At 39.8% G+C, this 20,618-nt stretch overlaps 1 protein-coding gene across 2 annotated transcripts in view; it reads left to right on the top strand.

Annotated features, from left to right (window-relative positions):
• Positions 1-20,618, top strand: part of LOC126297652 (set1/Ash2 histone methyltransferase complex subunit ASH2) — a 154,079-nt gene that overhangs the window by 37,492 nt on the left and 95,969 nt on the right. For both annotated transcript variants that reach the window (XR_007552559.1, XM_049988735.1), the window contains exons 3-4: positions 3,424-3,602; positions 5,783-5,955. Coding sequence is in view for 1 of the 2 variants with exons in the window: in XM_049988735.1 (XP_049844692.1) it covers positions 3,424-3,602; positions 5,783-5,955 (352 nt within the window). In the remaining variant the exon portion in view is untranslated. The remainder of the gene's footprint in view (positions 1-3,423; positions 3,603-5,782; positions 5,956-20,618) is intronic.

The following is a 20,618-nucleotide window of genomic DNA, read 5'->3' as shown; positions in this document are numbered from 1 at the left end:
TTCTATCGGAATTACATAATGTATGTAAACGTACAGGTTATGACACAGGAACAATGACATATGGAAGTTGCATCTGGCTGTGAGTTGTGTATGGATAGCCAAAGCGATAAGGTGATTGACCACTCGCATAAAGCTGGGAATGTGGGTTTCAGTCCTGGTCCGCCACATACTTTCATTGTCATTCCGTTATAGAGCTGATGGCCGCTTGTATTCACAAATGCGAACACATTTCATGTACTTGGAAGAGGAGCTGAATGGGATGGATAGTGCTTAAAAACATCAAGATGAACATAAACAGAAGTGAAATAAAGCATAATTTAATGTAGTCTAATTAAAGCGGCTAATGCTGGGGAAATTAGAACATAAAATAAACTAAAAGTAGTATACAAGTTTCACAGTTTGGTTAGCAAAATAACTGACAATGGATGAATTAGAGATGTGAAATTAAGACTAAGAATAGCATGAAAAGTGTTTATGGAAAATATAAATTTGTTAATACTGAATATAAATTGAAATGTTAAGAAATCTTTTTTAATCCATATCTTCCTGAATTATATTTTCTTCAGATTTCTACAAATTAGATATTTGTGTTTTTGTCATCAAAGAAAAGCAATACACCAATCAAAACAAAAAAATAATCAATAATTGAAATGAAAAAGGGCATAACATATGTTATGCTAGGCAGGACATACATGTTAGGCAGAATATGACAGCAAGTAAAATAATACACTGTATGCGATTTACATCAAGTTCAGGTGACAGTACTCACTTTCTGTGATACTGTACAAAACATTCTATGCTAAAACCAACACCACATTTGCAGCACATTGTTCTTGGAGTTCCTATGCAGTTTTCCGCCGCACATTGTCTTCTTTTTTTCTGTGGCACCATGGCTACCAGATGATTTGTTTCATCATACCTAATATCATGCGGCACACTGCTTTGGTTTGAATTACCTGCAGGGCGTCCAGGACCTCTTGGTAGTGCAGCATTGGGCAGCTGAGGCATATTTATACCAGTCCTTCTATGAAGAAGCCACCCATTATGTATAGGGATATCTAGAAGCCATGTAAAAATTGGCCACCACCATTTCTTTCCTCTGACACTGTCTATATAATGCTACATTTTCATCCATTCAGTCAGTTCCATATTTTTATTGTATTCTTCAATTACTTTAGGTTGAGGTACAAGTATTCTTTCTTCTCTTGTCTAGAGCACCGGTCAACGGTAATCAAAAATCTCCTCTCTAAGATGTTTGTTCTTTTCAGGAAGAGAATCGATCATTTGAATCAAAGGAGCATATTTTTCATTCCTCTGAGGATCAGCTCCTTGGTGTATTTGAAAGTCCACTAGATAACCCATGGTTGTGTTTAGAACCATGCTTTGCACCCATATCTAATGGGCTTACTTTTCAGAAACTGTTTACATCCATGTCTGCCTAAATACTTTATCATGCTCTCATCGTAAGACAAATGTTGTTCATTCTGAAAGTGGAGAGCAAACTTTTTTCTTAGCTTATTTATTAATGGATGAAGTTTCCACATTCTGTCATTAGCATCTATTTTTGCGTCACACAAGTGAATGAACCTCATAATTGTTTCAAACCTGTCCCTTCTCATCGTGCTGTGGACCATTTCATTTCTTATGTCCAATCCAGAATCCCAGTAATTTCTTCTGCTATGTAAAGGATTTTAGCCAGAAAGAATTAGAATTTCTAGAAAACCTTTTATCTCTTCATATGTTGTGTTTTGATCTGAGCAGTTCTTGAAGAAAGCGTACTTCGTCGATTCAGTGAAAAGAAATTCAATTACTTCGTCGTTGCAAAATAATTCGAAGCACTGAACTGGAGACAAGTTTCTGTATTTACCGTAATCACTCTCAGGAAATACAGAACTAACACTACGCAGATCGTCTTTTTTCTAATCTCTGATTGCAGTTTTTAAGATCTGTGACTTTTCCTGTTCATCTGGTTTATCATTAGGACAGAAATTAATCTCAGGTTCACTACCTAACCTGTTTTTACTTGCTAAAACCACTTCTGCACCAGCCTGGAGTTGTCTTGGTCCAAGATTACCGACATTTCTTCCCCCATCTTCTTCCCCAGAATCTTCATCCGAATCCACTTTAGCTTCAGGAGGCTTAATAAATATATCTGTTGCATCTTCTTCCTCCCCTTCAAAATAGCCTCTCATGGAGAGATAGACCTCTAAAGAGAGAGAATCGTTATTTTCACTGTTTTGCCTAGCGTGACATATATGCAACACAAAATTAAAACTGTATTTGGAGCCACAAAAATAAGAATTGCATTTTGTAGATAACCATTAACATAAATTTCAGTACTTTAACATTATAATCAACCATAATTTAAACAACTTGTATTATAATTTGCGGTAAAAAAATGATGCTTAACTCTTATTCCAAGACATAATCTCACTCAGAAAAGTCTTCCATACTTGAAGCACCAGTCACTGACCACTTAATGTTTGCAACTGACTGAAACCTACCTAAACATGAACAACAAAGCCTCCTTATCTGAAAGCCATACAACACTCCAAACACAGGCATTGTTGCCAACGAGAGAAAACAATGACAGGCTGTTCCGTGACATATATGTTACGCTAGGCAGAAATGGGTTAAGGTAGATGTATTGTAGCCTTGTTCAGAAGTGAGCTCCGACAATGAATAGTTCAGACAAGGAGAGAATAGAAACTTTTCAAATTTGGTGCTGGAGGAGAATGCTTAAAATTACATGAATAGATCAAGTAGTTAATGAGGAGATACTGAATGAAATTGGAGAAAAAAGAAATGTATGACACAACTAGACTAAAAGGAGGTGTTGCTTGATACAACACATTCTGAGACTTCAAGTAATAGTCAATTCATTTGGGGGGTAGGGGTTAAAGGAGGAGCTACAGGAAGACCAAGGTTTGTCAACAGAAAGCAAGTTCAAGTGGGTGAGGTAGCTGTAGTAATGCGGAGATATAGAGGCTTGCACAAGATAGAGTTGGATCGAACCAATTTGTGTGTGGAAACCACAACAGCTGGCTGGAAGAAGTTACCCAAGTTAAACAGTGTAATATCCTAAGATTGACAGTGGGAAAATTTTCTGTAAATCGTGTGTGGAGTGCACTTTTGATGACTGCATTTGTATTTCACGGAATATGTGATAGAGCCATATGGTAGTTGTATATGGAGCCAATCTATATATAAGTTAATGTTTTTGATAGAGGCAAAATATTGCTACTTCCTTTACATAGAATGTTTGGTGTTTGTGTCACTTTTTTCACACTTGACTGGAAGCATGACACAATAGTACTGGCAAACTGAAGTTTTATAACTTTTACTGCAAAGTTTTTTATAATTTTTAAAATCATTGACATGCATATAATACTATAACAATTAATTATTAAAAATTATTTGCAGTGGAAAGGATCGTAATTTGAATATTGTCGAACTTCTGTGCGCAAGCTGCATGAGATGGTTTCATGAATCGTGCATTGGTTATCAACTTGGTAAACTTGTGCCATTCATGGTCAATTACTACTTTGTATGCAAGAATTGCTCACCTACAGGCCTGGAAAGTTTTAAGAAGAACCAAGCAGGTAAGTTGTAAGTTATAAACTAAATCAGTGTATTGTTTATTACAAGTATGCATGCAGGTCAGTGGTGTGTTTTTATTTCTGTAGAAATTGTGGCCATTCCAGTTCGGAGAGTGACTGTTGTCATTGTATTTGACTGTTGTGTCATTGTACCAGGTGATCAAAAAGTCAGTATAAATTTGAAAACTTAATAAACCATGAAATAATGTAGATAGAGAGGTAAAAATTGACACACATGCTTGGAATGACATGGTGTTTTATTAGAACAAAAAAAGTTCACAAAATGTCCGACAGATGGCACTGGGCAGCAAAACGTCAGTAACTGCTACCGTGATGGGTAAGAGGTACACCAATACATTGCAGAATCACATCATCCCTAGCCTGGCTGATAAACACCTGATGGAACGTATGATGATTATGCAGGATGGCGCTCTAACCCACATTGCTAGACGTGTGAACGATCTCTTGGCGCATCGTTTGGTGATGATCGTATGCTCAGCCACCACTTTCATCATGCTTGGCCTCCCAGGTCCCCAGACCTCTGCCCGTGCGATTATTGTCTTTGGGGTTACTTGAAGTCGCAAGTGTATCGTGATCAACCGACATCTCTAGGGATGCTGAAAGACAACATCTGACGCCAATGCCTCACCGTAACTCCGGACATGATTTACAGTGCTGTTCACAACATTATTCCTCGACTACAGCTATTGTTGAGGAATGATGGTGGACATATTGAACATTTCCTGTAAAGAACATCATCTTTGCTTTGTCTTACATTGTTATGCTAATTATTGCTATTCTGATCAGATGAAGTGCCATCTCTCGGACATTTTTGAACTTTTGTATTTTTTTGGTTGTAATAAAACCCCATGTCATTCCAAGCATGTGTGTCAATTTGTACCTCTCTATCTACATTATTCTGTGATTTATTCAGTTTTCAAATTTATACTGATTTTTGATCACCTGGTATTTGATTATCTTTATTGTAGAGTTTTTGTCTTAAAAGTACTAAATCTCAAAGGTGAGTTTGAGGCAAGGTCTCAGTAAGCCAATCAATTTATTGATAAAATATAATTTTTTGTGGTGACGTGTTTCAATAAGACCTACACATTGTGTTTTCAATTGAAGAGGCATTAGATCATTGTCATTGTTGTTGTCATTACTATAGCTTGACAATTCAAGACCAATACCTAAACACGCCCAAAACAACATTTGTAAAACAAGGCATTTCCGCTTTAACTTGCTGACATTCAAGTGTTGATCAGCCACTAGTGTGCATCTGTTCTCTTGACTTACTCCAATGGTGAGATCCAATTTTATTATTTATTTATGTTTCATTTATTATTTATTTATGTTTCATGGTGTCTTTATCAGGCAACAAATCGAAAGACCTCAGTTAATCCTGGATCTTTTTTCATCACTTATGCATTGGCTGGTGTGATGGAAGAAGACAGGGCATACAATTTCCAATAGGCGATATGTATAGTAAAGCTTTGTAGGGGCTAAACCCAGCTCCGGGTTGTGAAGAGCTTTACTTTTTTTGTCGTCTTGGCACCATAGATGATAAACATTTTGAATTATTCTTTATGTATGTGCAATAGCATTGTTTTGTAACCTCTTTTCCTGACATGGTATGGTGACCATAGAACTGCTGCCACATGTAAGTCACATTTAAAATTTTTCTCTCGGTGTTTTGTGGTGCTTCTAATAAAGAGACCACCCTTTCCAGCTTTCTGTTCATTGTTTTATTTCATTTCATAACTGTGAGTTCTTTCTCAAACTATTTGCATGCTGCCAGAAAAAGACTTGGTCAAGTCAATTGCTCACTGGTTCTTCCCTTCTGTGTGACTAAATGTTTGTATGGTCATGAAATTATAAAATATTCCAGGACATGTAATATCCTTTTATAATACTGCCAAGTAGTGTGTTGCATAGAGGAGTCAAAAGACTTGCAATCAGGGAATCATTGATTGGATCCTCTTATTACTAGCCTTATTCAGATAATCTGTAGGCTTTAGTAAATCATCCTGGAGAGTGGCTGTTGTTACTGTGTCCCATGTTTTTGTCAGATTTTAATACTGTGGTATGAATAAAACCTAACAAAAAAAGTGGGTGGTATAGAAATGCAATGATCATCAGGAACATAATTTTGTTTAAAGTTTTTCTATAATTTTGTGTTGCAGCTTTTCCACAGATGTGTATAACAGCAATAGGAAATCTACAACAAGCCAGTGTGAAAGATGGCACTTGTCGTACTACATTCTCCAAAGACAAAGACATTATACCATTCATTGAAGCTCATTGGGAGGGCATGACTACTATGCCCCGGCGAGTTACTCAGTCATGGCACACAACTGTGAGTTTTTTTGTGTTATTTCCCCATGATTACTGCGTTAAAGCAATTCTTTGTCATTTATTTCCATAGACTCCTGTCTTTTTTGTATGTGTTACTTCTTTGGGGTTGGGTATTAATTTTTCTTCTACTTCTTGTAATAAGTATGAATTGCCAAAGTTTACATCGTATTAATTTAAGAGTGTCTGTTTTTTCAATTTCAGATTTGTTGAAGTCATAAATTTTTGATTTCAATATAAAATTCAAATGCAATATTTGTGAAATTGTGTTTGTCTTTTCAGCCCTGTTGTAAAATGGGTTTCATATTGCCCTCAGTAATAGTTTCCTCAAATCATCACTGACAAAACAACTTGTTTCTCCTAGGAGCTAAGTGCGATAGTAATTTCCATTTTAACTCTGTTATAATTAGTTTGAAATCTAATTATGATGGTAAATGAAACTGTCTTGTGAATAACTGTGTGGAATATTGTTTCCATTAAGCAAGGTAGCTAGCTTTCACCACATTGAGCATTGGACTGCTGTTGGCTCTTTCTTAATTCATGAAAAAATATTTTCAGTGTTTTGCCATTTTTCAGGGTCTGTCAAAGACTCGGATCAATTTGTTTCATTATGGCTATGTATTGTTGATCAAAATGGAAGTAAAGTCAACTTTCTGCATGAGGAATAGTGCCTCTTTAGTAAATGTGTGACCCCATAAAAATAGGGAGAAGGCCATTTGCCATTACTTAGATGGCAATTTTGAATTGATACGAGACAGGAAATCAATTGGCTCATCATTCACCTCCTCAGAGGTCACGAAAAAATGCACTAATATGCAATGTGGGAATTTAAATAATACCAGTGCTTTGGACCCTACATATAGGACGAACCACTTGCTTTTTTCCCCATCTAATCAAGAATTTGGAGTGTGAACATTGCTTTTCCACCCATCATATAGTGTGTTTCATAGTCTTTGCATCAAACATCAGGGGGTGATAGGTCATGGAATGGGGAACAACATTTATAAAATAAAAATGTTTGCTGACATTCCTCAGTGATGCAGGGTGAATTTTTATAATTGGTTATGCCCCTAAGAGATGGCACCTTGCGGTGTGCATAGCAATGCATATTGCATGTAATCAACTCATCCACTTCCTTTGACAGCCTGTGACAGAGCCCTGCGCCGGCTGTGAGTGGCAGTATCTCCAGAACAGATTGTACATTTGATGGTTTGTTCTGTACAGTTCCTTATTTGCTGTCCTACCACACAGCTACATCATTGTCACTGCCTACGTGGAAACAGTTGTGTGTTGGAAGTCACTGCACATCACACACAAGAACAGTCACTTATTCTTTGGTAGAACAGGCGGATATGCATTTGCTGTTTGATGGAGCTAGAAGCTGTAGGTGCTTAGCAGCACGGTCTCAGGGATGCTTTCCCAACAGACAACAGCATATCACACATTGTTCCAGAGGCTACATCCATTGCGTGGGAGCATGAACACAGGATGGTAGTACTCTGCAATTTGAAGAGGAAGTTCTGGACGCAGGTGTGGTGAATCAATCTCAATACGAGACTGGAATAGAAGGGAGAACGGATAGAGGTACTCAAGGTACCCTCCGCCACACACCGTCAGGTGGATTGCGGATTATGGATGTAGATGTAGAACCGATACAAAAGAGTTACATGTTTGCACCTATTACTGTCCTTCAAAGTAGTCACCAGTGTTGGGTAGAAACTGTTGCCAGGGATGTGGAATGCATAGTATACTGTTAGCAGAGACTGCAGTCTACTGCCTGTCGAATCTCTGGAACGCTTCTGAAGCGAATGCCACAAAGTGGATCCTTAATCTTCTGAATCAAATCAAAGTCACAAGAACTTAAGTCATATTACTGTTCGTTTTTGGAGTATCACCTGTGATCAGCTTTGCGAAAGAATCGGCGACACTTTTTGTGCAACCCACCCATCATTTTGCACGACAATGTGCGGGCACATATAGCACAAGCTGTGGCTGCTCTGTTCGGTTGATAGAACTGGGAAGTACTGTAACCATCCACCATACCCGCCGAACTTAAGTCCTTGTGACTTTTATTTGATTCTGGAGATGATGGTACCACTTCGTGGAATTCAGTTCAAAACTGTTCCAGAGATTCAATTGACAGTAGACCGCTCCATTAGCACCATCAACAGAACAGGCTCTGCTAACAGTATACTACGACTTCCCCATTGTTAGCACTGGGTTCTATGCAATGCTGGTGACTACTTTTAAGGACAGTAACAGGTGCAAACGTGTAACTTTTGTATCGGTTGTGAATAAATAGTTGTCTCTATTTAAGTTCCAACCCTAATCGTGGAAAGGAGGATTGTCGGTATGCCTCTGTGTGGGCTCTAATCTCTCTGATTTTATCCTCATGGTCACTTCACGAGATATACGTAGGAGGGTGCAATATACTGCTTGACTCTTCAGTGAAGGTATGTTCTCGAAACTGTAACAAAAGCCCGTACCAAGCTATGGAGCGTCTCTCCTGCAGAGTCTTCCACTGGAGTTTATCTATCATCTCCGTAACACTTTCGTGATTACTAAATGATCCTGTAACGAAGCGCGCTGCTCTCCGTTGGATCTTCTCTCTCTCTTCTATCAACACTATCTGGTACGGATCCCACACTGCTGAGCAGTATTCAAGCAGTGGGTGAACAAGCGTACTGTAACCTACTTCCTTTGTTGTCGGATTGCATTTCCTTAGGACTCTTCCAATGAATCTGTCTGGCATCTGCTTTACCGACGATCAACTTTATATGATCATTCCATTTTAAATCACTCCTAATGTGTTCTCCCAGATAATTTATGGCATTAACTGCTTCCAGTTGCTGACCTGCTATATTGTAGCTAAATGATACGGGAATAAATAGTTGCCACTATTTACGTTCCAACCCTCGTATAAGCGTATGAGCAATCACAAGAGATGAGGGCATCACTTGCACCGGCGGGTGGAGAGTTTTCCATCAGCACTGGTTACATTCACTCCATTTGCAATAGGTATAGGCTCTCTGACCAAATGATTTTGAGTCGTGTGTGTGGTATTCAGTGATTTATTTAACAATGTATTGCTGAATAAGAATTTGCATAATATGTGTTGTTTACTGACATAGCCTGTTTTGTGAGACATGTAAGTAAGTACTCACAACAGTCACATTTGGGCAGAAGAAAACACCCTTGCAGTTGTGGCCATACATCACCAAACAAAGTTTTCACGAACTCTGCAGGATGACTTCATCGACAAAATGTATTATTGCACCCATTGCTCTTCCAGCTTGTCTAGACAGCCAGATATATCATAACCTTCTGGTAAGTAACATACCCTAGCTGCTAGATATTGTCCTGCTGAATGTGTGAATGAAAGTATGGTTTTAACAAGATTGCAAACCAACACATTTTAATTGTCATGTGTGTCAGCATCTCACTGAAATGTTTGGTGTGAATTGGAATGGGAGAGGTGGTCCTGTGCATCATGGTCACCTGAAATCACACCAGTCGATTTCTTCTTGTCAGATCACATCTAAGGTATTCAAACTGCTTCTGGCATCCTTGAGTGTGTCTGCTGGGCAATACATCAATGCTACAATGCCTGTAGTGAGGTGGGAGGTTGCAACTTTGAACTCGTGCTTTAGGTTCATGTGTGGAGTTTTTAATGCAAGAAGAGGCAGGTTGATTACATTTATAGTATAAACCTGCAATGGTCAATTTGTAAACAAGACACTGCCTTCATTGTGTTCAGTTTCGTGTATGTTTATTTCTTTAAATGTTCTGCCACAAAGAAGCAGGGAATAAGTTAGCTTCAACAGGTGTGGAGGAGGAAAGGAAAAGTACAGTGATAGCTGATAAGAATAATTGAATTTTCTGGCCCTGGGATGACAAGATCTGACTGAACTAGAAGGGTCCACTAATAAAGTGTGCTGCATCTGAATACTACCAACCCCATTAAACTGACAGAATGATTTTTCGACAAGAGTTTCTCAAAGCCAACTAGCAAGTTATCAAAAACACCCTTAGAAAGGCCGTTTGCAATAGTGACTGAGACATTGGAAAATTTTACCTATTGACAATGCGGTCATATATCCAGAAGAATTTCATTGAAATTTAATATTGCTCAGCCTACCCCATTTTGCATGCAACAGATGACTGGTATTACAGGCAATACACATTTAATACACATGCAACAGAGTTCCTCTGCCTGCTACCTCTCAGAGGCATAACTAATAATAAAAAGATGTTCAGCATTGCTGGGAAGCATTAGCAAACATTTTTCTCTCTTAAGAGTTGTTGTTCACCCCTAGACATTTGATGCAAAGACTTAGAAACCCCATGTATACATGAGTGATGGCATAATTCTGGTTCTAATCCTACAACTTTGTGCTTCCTCAGATTTGATGATGAAAGAATCTTTGAAAGCATGGACAGCAGGCTGTCTAATTGACTGAGGCAGTTTATTTTGTTTTCACAATTGTTACTCATTCCACATTATTATGATTTATGCAAATGATCCATAGAGCATGAAACTAACTCACTAATTAACGGTTTGTGGGAGCTTCTATTTAGAAGTGTTCATGAGTTGAGTTTCTTTTTAATAACTGTGAGGCCCGTCACCAGATCGAATGGCAATTCATGAAAACTTAACAGACAAACCTAGCTCACAAACAGATTTCCAACACCGTATCATCCCATATTACTCTGAATAACTCAAAGATAGACACTTGTTACCCAGAACAGCTGTACAATGTCCTGTGTCCCAGGTTTAGTTATCTTTTATCATGTTCTGAAATGAGGACTAGTCTCACCAAAATTCCTCCCATGCCCCCAAAGTGACATTCAGGTACCTATCCAACCTACATAATATCCTTGTTTGTCTTTTTGCCATTTCTGATTCCAGATTGTTCTCTAATGACTTAACTGTGTGAAAGGCTGTGGTACAAGAGCTGTCACATGCATCCACCCAGTCCATTCTATCTCATCAGTGGCAGGATTGACTGTGAAAGTAAAATCTCATATACAAACTCTGCTGCAATGAGTATATGGCTTTTATGTGGGAATGACCCTTGAATGGATGTTTAAGAAGGCATACATTTTCAGTAGACACATGGCTCACATACATTTTCAATACACACATGGCTCATCAGCATCAAATATTTGATCTGAAGTATAGCTTAGGGTGCCTACAGTTTCTTTGAATGTATCAACTAATAACCTGGCTCCAGATTCATTATCTGTTGCTGTGTCTTCTTTGAACTGTACATTGTGTTATTTAAACCTTTGATGACACCTGTTACGCTATGCCTTACTTGTTATAATTTTCTTCAGTAGCAGAAGGTTCATCATCCTCCCTCAGTTCACCATACCAAAGGTGTGTTTAGATGGTTACAATATCTGTCTGAATTGTTCTTAATTATCATCTTCTATCCATCCCACAAGGGTTTTTTTTTCCCTAGCTTGCCACTGACAGCATCTTGTGAACTGTTTAGAGTTTTCACAACAGTCTGAATTTTACTTGTTACAGAGGATTCAGTAAGGCTGACTGTGGGACCAACAGACTGTACACATATATTTGGCTTATTTCAAGGTGGACCTAACTTTGTAAGTAAAAATTTAAACCGTGTTAGGCAGCCAGTTGAACAGTGTTAAGAAATAAGAGCTTTGTAACCAGAGAAGTGCCTTAATTTGCATGAATGAAGCGAGCCTGTGGCCTGTGCATTGTAAAACAATATATTCTCATGAAACTTCCTGGCAGATTAAAACTGTGTGCCGGACCGAGACATGAACTCAGGACCTATGCTTTTCGTGGGCAAGTGGTCTACCAACTGAGCTACCCAAGCACAACTCACGACCTGTCCTCGCAGCCTTGCTTCCTCCAGTACCTTGACTCCTACCTTCCAAACTTCAAAGAAGCTCTTCTGTGAAACTTACAGAACTAACACTCATGGAAGAAAGGATATTATGGAGACATGGCTTTGCCACAGCCTGGGGGATGTTTCCAGAATGAAATTTTCACTCTGCAGTGGAGTGAGCATTGATATGTACCTTCTAGCAGATTAAAACTGTGTGCCAAACTGAGAATCGATCTCGAGACCTTTGCCTTTTGTGGGCAAGTGCTCTACCAACTGAGCTACCCAAGTGTGACTCACGACCCGTCCTCACAGCCTTACTTCCACCCGTACTACTTCTCCCACCTTCCAAATGTCACAGAAGCTTTCTTCTACAAATCTTTTCTTCTCCTGGAAGAAAGGAGTTCTGCAGAAGAGCTTCTGTGAAGTTTGGAAGGTAGGAGTCGAGGTACTGACGGAAGTAAGGCTGTGAGGACAGGTCATGAGTCGTGCTTGTGTAGCTCAGTTGGAGCACTTGCCTGCAAAAGGCAAAGGTCCCAAGTTAGAGTCTCAGTCCAGCACACATTTTTAATCTGCTATAAAGTGTCATATCAGTGTGTGCACTGCTGCAGAGTGAAAATTTCATTCTGGAGTATATACTTATGGTTTTGCTTAATGCTTAGTGCTTCACTTTCACATTTACCTTGGTCAGACAATGTGCACCCTGCCCACTTCACATTCCCTCCACACTTGCCCTTTCATGGCAATTGCTTTCTTTGTTTTGAGTGTAGGTGTGTCACATCCATGGATATGAAGTATTACTCAGTAAAATAAACTGTACGAATAGTGGCATCATGAATGCTGGGGAAAGGTATTTTCTGTGAAGGTACTCCATATATAATATTGGAGCGAGTTATGTCTTATTTAACATCTGATCACCTAATTATTTTGATGGGTGTGTTATTGTTTATGTCCTATCTCAGTGCAGTTACCTGCACTGTTATCAAAATGGCAAATACAAAATTATTTTTATGTTAGCCTAGTTCTCTTTATTCTATTGTTGTTGTCGTTGTGGTATCTAGACTCAGGAATAATATAGGAACTGTGAAAGGCATTTATTGCCCATTATTAAAGCTGTCAGTGGATCTAAAAGGAATTTAATATGCATTAACAAAAATTTTAGAACTTTTGCACAATAGCACAAAGTGTGTGACAGGTAGCTCAGGAAGTTTTAAATCAAACCGAAAATTCTCTCTTCTGGACAACTTCTCCTATCCCAGGAATGAATTTGTATTTAAAAACTGGTAGTCTGGGAAAAGCCCAGTTCTTAAGTGTTGTGGCATGAATAGGACTGAAAAACATGTCCATTCATGTTAAAACTAATCGTGTATACATATCCACTAAACTGACTTGTTCCATGTCATTTTTAAAAAAGTCAGTAAAATGATCTGTGGAACATGTAACTAACTAAGTAGGGTTGGTGATGTCTTTGGGAAATAAAAAGCACCTATATTGGAATCTGCATGGTTTCCCCAAACATGGATCTTGTGAAACTTGGTCTTTTGTTTGTCCACCAGATCCACAGGGCCCCATGTAACAAGAGGATTGATACTTGGTGCAGAGATGCAGTTGACACTTAAAATGAACAAATTTAATGTGTTACGTATAAGTAGATGAAAAGGCCCATTATTGTTAATTTCATGATTGACTAACAATGCTGGGAACAGTAAGGCTTATATATTACTACAAGTATGCAACCTGAGAAACTTAAAAGTAGATCAGCTACATAAGTGGTTGCAGGACAAGCAAATGCCACACTGAGATTAGAATCATCCAAAGGAAATGTAAATCATCAGTAAAAGAGGTAACTTCAGAAACCCTTGTTTCACTGATTTCTTGAGCATTGCTTGTCAATCTGGTCACCTTACAGGTTCAGTTTAATAAAAGATATGGTAAATTCTCTAAGTGAAATGGAATGGTTAATCATGGATTCAGGTTTTAGCTATGGAAGTGAGGTGGTAATCCAACTCTAGTGCAAGATAAAGGTTGTGCGTCTTGGAGAAATAAAGTTGAAATTCTGAGAACTTATTTTACAAGCAGGAGGCAACATATTACTTTCTCTCTCATGAACCTCCCGAAATTAACGTGACAGGGAAGACATAAAAACTATACCACATCTGGAGGCATACCAACAGCCATCTTTCATGTGCACGATTTGTGAGTGGAATGAGAAAGGGAGGAATGATAATTTCACCCAAAGTATTCTCCTCATACATGAATAGTGTGAAAACACCAAAACATCTGTTACTGGAAGGAGCTACGATTTGTGGCATCATAAAGGTATCACACATTGCCATTTTGACCTTCTGCAATGTGCCAAACATGCATTGCAAATTAGAGGTGCAAACAGATGAAAACAGTCCCATTATGCAAAAGGTAATGAAAATAACCTGATGAACAACTTGAAATGAATGGGGCAATTATGGAAATTAGGGAGTTTTGGGTAAGGAGAAAAAGTAAAATAACATACCAAAACAAAAACTTAAACAAAAATACGTTAAGCCAACATTACATGAAGCCCACAAAACTGTTATCGCCTACATCAATTAACCTATACAGGGTGTCCCAGGGGGAGTGGCCAGTATTCAGGATTATGACAGGAAGGTTAATTTGAAGCAAAAGTGCCTAGCAAACATGGGCTCTAAAATGGATACCGTAAGAGCAATGAGCACTTGTTCATATTTGCTGCTGTTGAACACACCTCTTCTATGGAATAAGTGCTTTCACCATTTTTAATAGATAATTATTTCTTGTTTTAGTCCGTATTACCTCCTCCCAAAATATGGAAAGCAAAGAGCTTGCAGTAGAAGAGATGTATTCCACAGAAGCATAGATGTAGTAGTATTCATGGCTCTTAAGGTACGTGTTTTAGAGCTCATGTTTACTAGACTTCTGTGCTTCGGAGGTGTTCCTGTCATCTCTCAGAATATTGAATATTGCTCCTGGAACACCCTACATAGGTAAACTGAACTCCACAATATCAACAGACAACTAAACATGCAAAAAACTGGTATTGAAAACTTTGTGTAAACCATGTAGCTAGAACAAACTGTTGATACCAAGAAACCACAAATTGCTTCAAAACTGCTGTTCAGAACTTCACTTGACCTCTATAGCTAGAACAAACTTCACAATACCCATCAACCATAATTAATAATTATTCATTACAACTAACAACAAAATCAACACGTTAATAAAAAAAATCTATTGACATCAGTTTTAGTTCACAACTGAAACAAAATCAGGCACATAGACATATATACCATAAGTCTTACAATAAACAAAAAGAAACATAAAAGCATACTTAAAAATGAAAGCCAACCATCACATTAATCTAGACTGGAGCAGATAAAGAACAAAAATATATATATCTCAAAAAATTAAACCTTTTGTTGTGGTCAAATTGTTAGACTTTGACACAATTGCAGTATCTTAAATTGCACTTGAATGTGGCATTTGTGTATTAAATAAAAGGATTGGTGGCAGCAGCTGCAGAACTGTAAGATTAGTCACAAATATATATTTTTAGAAACAAAAGTACTTTTTATGGATTATTACTATTAGTATGATAAAATAACAAGTTGCTCGTTGTCAGTAAGAAGATTCTCAGGGTCATTACCAGGGTTTTCAATTGTGGTTGCTAAGAGAGAAATAGTAGAGAAAATAGTCTGAAGGTGGTTCGACGAACTCTTCGCAAGACACTTGAGTGTGAATTGCAGAGTGGTCATGTAGATGCAGAAGTGGCAGGTGAACTTGAATGAGCCGGCTGTGGCCGAGCAGTTCTAGGCACTTGTGCAGAACAGCGCTGCTGCTACGGTTGCAGGTTCGAATCCTGCCTCAGGCATAGATGTGTGTGCTGTCCTTAGGTTAGTTAGGTTTAAGTAGTTCTAAGTATGACCTCAGATGTAAAGTCCCATAGTGCTTAGAGCCATTTGAACCATTTGAACTTGGACGAGAGAGTTGTAGGTGCATTTTACTGGGTGATGTTTAGGCTGGGCAGACTTCAAGCTACCAATTCAGAATGTATGTCCTGCATCCTGTTGATTTGTTTGTCACGTCTGCCTCTGCACCTGCTAATATCTTACTTCACTCTGTCTTGACAGTGTGTCTTTGGGTCAGCAATTGGTCCCACACTACTCAAATGCAGCTGCTAAAAAGGCTTTTATAGGAAGCATCCCTTCACCTGGTGCACTGCATGTCATCCATTTAACATTGGTGCACTGTGTCTTGCAGACCCGTCCTTGTGTGGCGTCCACCGCTCCATCTGGAACTATCTTCCTATTTCCAATTCGACACTGAGTGTTCACATAAGGAATCCCTACTGCACTCCCCACAGCAAGAGTTGAACCCACAGGGCACCAAGAATGTTCTGTCTTGTGATGTAAAATAGCAGCTGGTTGAAACATCCTGGGGTGTCTCTCAGCACCTGGCGCATGCTTCCACAGGGTACAGCCCCGAAAAGTGCAGTGTGGACAGGGGCTTTTCTCAGTCAGCTATTTTGGATTGGTGACGTGGGTGAATACATTACACATGCAATTCTTCAAAATAAGCAAGAACAACAAATTAATAGAAACATATTGCCCCTCCCTGCCTCAAACCTTTTCCTCTCCCCACAGAAAGAAAACCCATGTAGCATTCCCGACACCTAAATCTTAAAGTAACATAAACAAAATAAACAAACACCGATTTTCACCCTTCGCACACCCGTTTCCAATTTTCTGCCCCTGCCCTCCATCCAAAAACTGAACAAACAACTTTTGGCCTCAATGTCTTACTGATAACCTTTGATAAACTTCAAAATGGGCAAAAAATACTGGCAAAGCTCTTCCTCCAGGCGTACTCATTTAGATACAACTGCAAGGTGGAAGAGTGCTTCTTATTCCCCCATGCCACAAATTTAAATGTAACCCCCTACCCCCAGTATTAATCTATCATATTTGTAGGGGCTTCCGTTTTATAATTTTTAAATTTCAAACTGTGATTAACTGCTAAATATTGAAACACCCTAGCCACTAAATCCCTATAAGAAGAAACCAAATCTGGTACTATTTTATACACTGTAGTCAGATGAAAACGAGACAGAAAAAAGTAAGTGACTTGTTTATTATTTCAAAAGTAATTGCCATACAGTTGATATGTTTACCTGACTGGGAGATTGGATAGTCGGTGCCTTTGTGAAAAAATATCTGTGGTTGCCTTATTGTATTGTACTCAGTCATGCGCCTCTTTGCCCGAAGCAAATCAGTGACGACAAATGTCTTTCTTCAGGGGCTCAAAAAATATGGGAAATGTATGGGGGAAATTCTGGTCTGTATGGAGAATGTGCTAGGGATTTCCAGTGAAACTTCTCCAGTGTAGTTGAAACAACCTTGGCAATGAGTAGGCGGTTGCAGACATTTTTCCATGAATTCATGACTGTGTTGCCTCTCAGTGGGATAAATGTATTAACAGTTATGGCAGTTACTTTTGAAATAATGAGCAGTTTACTTACTTTTTCATCAGTCTCTTCTCATTTGACTGTCCAGTATACAGTGTAAAACTTCAGGGATTGATTAATGACAGGATATGGAACGAAAAAGGTCTAATGAACTTATATCCAGAAATGCGTGGTTTCCATGCTAGAGACCATTTCTTCAGTCATACTCTGTTACAGAGACTGCAATCTAATATGTGCTGTACCATGCAACTGCAGTTACAATATGCATGGTTTTCTGCTAGAGTCTTATAGTTCCTCATATGTCATGCCCTAGCGCCCTCTCCTGCCATTATAATTGGTAATGTTGTGTCCGATTCACTTCTTTTGCTGACTCACCTTGTAGTGGATATGATAATGTTGCACACAATGGTTCCGCATTCAAATTGAGAGCTTGCCAACGTGGTATTTACTTACAGAAGGCAAATGGCAACAGTTGGCAGGCAGCAAGGTTGTATCAGGAGACCTATAGTGTTTCGCCTTTTGTCTGAGACAGGGTCGTCTCAGGAAGCAGGTATGGTATGCAGAACCCCCATGGTATGGTGACAGCAAATCATCAGCTTGGTGCACGTGGAGTATGTGGGCTGTGATCAGTGGTGGTCCCATTTTGGGACCAGTCTTCCTTCCACATTGCCTAACAGGCTGGAACTATTGGTGTTTTTTGGGGGTGACCTTACCTTCTCTGGTGGAAGAAGTGCCATTGACGATTTGAAGGTTGATGTGGCTGTTTACATGATGGTGCTCCAGCTCACTTCACTGTTAATGTCCAGATGCATTTCAGTCATGTCTTTCCTGATTGATGGATCGGACGACGGGGTCCAGTTGCATGGCCTGCTCATTCACCAGTTCTCAACCCGTGTAATTTCTGGTTATGTGGTCATCTCAAATGTATCGTGTATGCGGAGCCCATTCCAGATATGAAGGCACTGGAGCAGCATATTCATACTGCCTTTGACACTGTTTGGTTGCAGCCTGGCCAATTTCAACACATGAGACAGAAATGCTGCGGCATGTACACTTACGTGTTGAGGCACATGGGAACCATTTTCAACACACTCTGAACTGTGACTGTGTGGTACAACACGTATTAGACCAAAGTCTCTGTAACAATGTATGATTGAATAAATGGTCTCTAGCATGGAAACCATTAATTTCCAGACATAAGCTCATTAGACCTTATCTGTCCCATCTTTTCATCGATCAATTCCTACAGTTTGTACATGATTGAAAAAAATCACCCTGCAGATCTCTCTTCAGTTTAGCCTCTCTGTCAGTCCCCTATACATAATGAAGTCATGAAACATACCTTCCTTAAAAAAATGCTAGTTACTCATGGTCATCTCCTCTGTCATGAGGATTCGCCCCACCATCATTATGGTTTACATTTTCCTGGACTGTACCTAACCAAGCTATGCTACAGCAGACTCTTAATCCTCCTGACTTACTATCCCTGGTGTAAGGGGATGATGCCTCAGCAGCTGACCTGGTTTTACGGAGGGGGTTTATATCACTCCTCTAAGGAAGGACACCTCAGCCTTGTTGGCCCATTGAGGGGTTGGCAAGACACCCGTTGCCTTCTCTGGCCTGACCGGGCAATAGCTGTCCGGGCTTGGCAGTCTGCCCCAGCCCTCATCCTACCATTCTTTTGCTCTTCTTCACCCTTCTCATGTGTTCTGTTTGACTTGGTATGCTTTCTCTGTTTTCTTGTGCTTGTCTCTCCTGGTCCATGTGACTTTCCTGTGTATTGTTGGGTGGGGTTCATCTAGTAAGTACTGTGGAATATGTCCCCCCCATTGCAGTTTCTGCCTTTGAGAGCCTCCGGCTGCTCCATGTATGGAGCACCTCGCCTGCCATTCTTCCTTTCCTTGTTTTCTTCTTTCTTGTTTCTCTCCCTAGGCTTTGTTGATCTTCAGTAGACTGTGGAGTTTCCTTTCCTTGGGTTTTGCACACTAAGCCCATCGTTGGTGTGTAGTTTTGTTGACTTGCCTGATCTGTGTTGGAGGGATTGATGACCCTATAGCTTGGTCCCTTTAGTAATTAAATCAACCAACCAAATGATAGCAAGGATCATGCATGTTGATGCATATTTTTAATGCTTAGGGAATTAAATTTTGCTTTGAATTTGTTGTTAGTTGTGGATATAATAAGGAAATTCATTAACAGGTCCTGGCATGCCCTAATGGGGGACGACATTGCCACAACTATGAAGTTCCTCCAATTGTACATCTTGCTGGCTGAGTTTAGCAGGCGCCATGTTGGCAAACATGTGAACAGTGCCACATATATTTATCCCGGGTCTGAAATGCAGCCACTATGGTCAGCTTCATATATTGCTCGCAAACATGGCACCTGCCAAACTGAGCCAGCAAGCTTTACAATTGGAGGATATCATCCCCCATTGGGGCACACATGGACCTGCTAGTGAATTTCGTTATCATATTCATGACTAATAACAAAATCAAAGCAAAATTTAATTTCCTAACTATGCTGAACTAACAATTATAAAACAGAAAACAAATCTGTAACCAATTACCACTCTTACTCCAATAACTCGCAACCCTACTAACTGATAATTGCAAATTACACCAACTAATCTCCAACCACTGACAAATAACACTGCAACATGCTATAAAATACCCTTTTCCAACACAATCTATTTGAAATGTGCCGTACTGGTATCACATAACATAACACGATATGAGGGTGGTTTGAAAAGTTCTTGGAATCACCGCAAGAGATCAGCACTAGGGCAACGAGCTGTTCAAGTGATATTCATTGGACTGTTGCCAGTAAATACGTGTTGTCAGTGCTCTTGGAATATACACTCCTGGAAATGGAAAAAAGAACACATTGACACCGGTGTGTCAGACCCACCATACTTGCTCCGGACACTGCGAGAGGGCTGTACAAGCAATGATCACACGCACGGCACAGCGCACACACCAGGAACCGCGGTGTTGGCCGTCGAATGGCGCTAGCTGCGCAGCATTTGTGCACTGCCGCCGTCAGTGTCAGCCAGTTTGCCGTGGCATACGGAGCTCCATCGCAATCTTTAACACTGGTAGCATGCCGCGACACCGTGGACGTGAACCGTATGTGCAGTTGACGGACTTTGAGCGAGGGCGTATAGTGGGCATGCGGAAGGCCGGGTGGACGTACCGCCGAATTGCTCAACACGTGGGGCGTGAGGTCTCCACAGTACATCGATGTTGTCGCCAGTGGTCGGCGGAAGGTGCACGTGCCCGTCGACCTGGGAGCGGACCGCAGCGACGCACGGATGCACGCCAAGACCGTAGG

This window comes from Schistocerca gregaria, chromosome X (assembly GCF_023897955.1).
Source record: "Schistocerca gregaria isolate iqSchGreg1 chromosome X, iqSchGreg1.2, whole genome shotgun sequence".
Taxonomy (NCBI): domain Eukaryota; kingdom Metazoa; phylum Arthropoda; class Insecta; order Orthoptera; family Acrididae; genus Schistocerca; species Schistocerca gregaria.
Note: the sequence above shows the minus strand (reverse complement) of the source record. Positions and strands in the feature narration are given on the sequence as shown.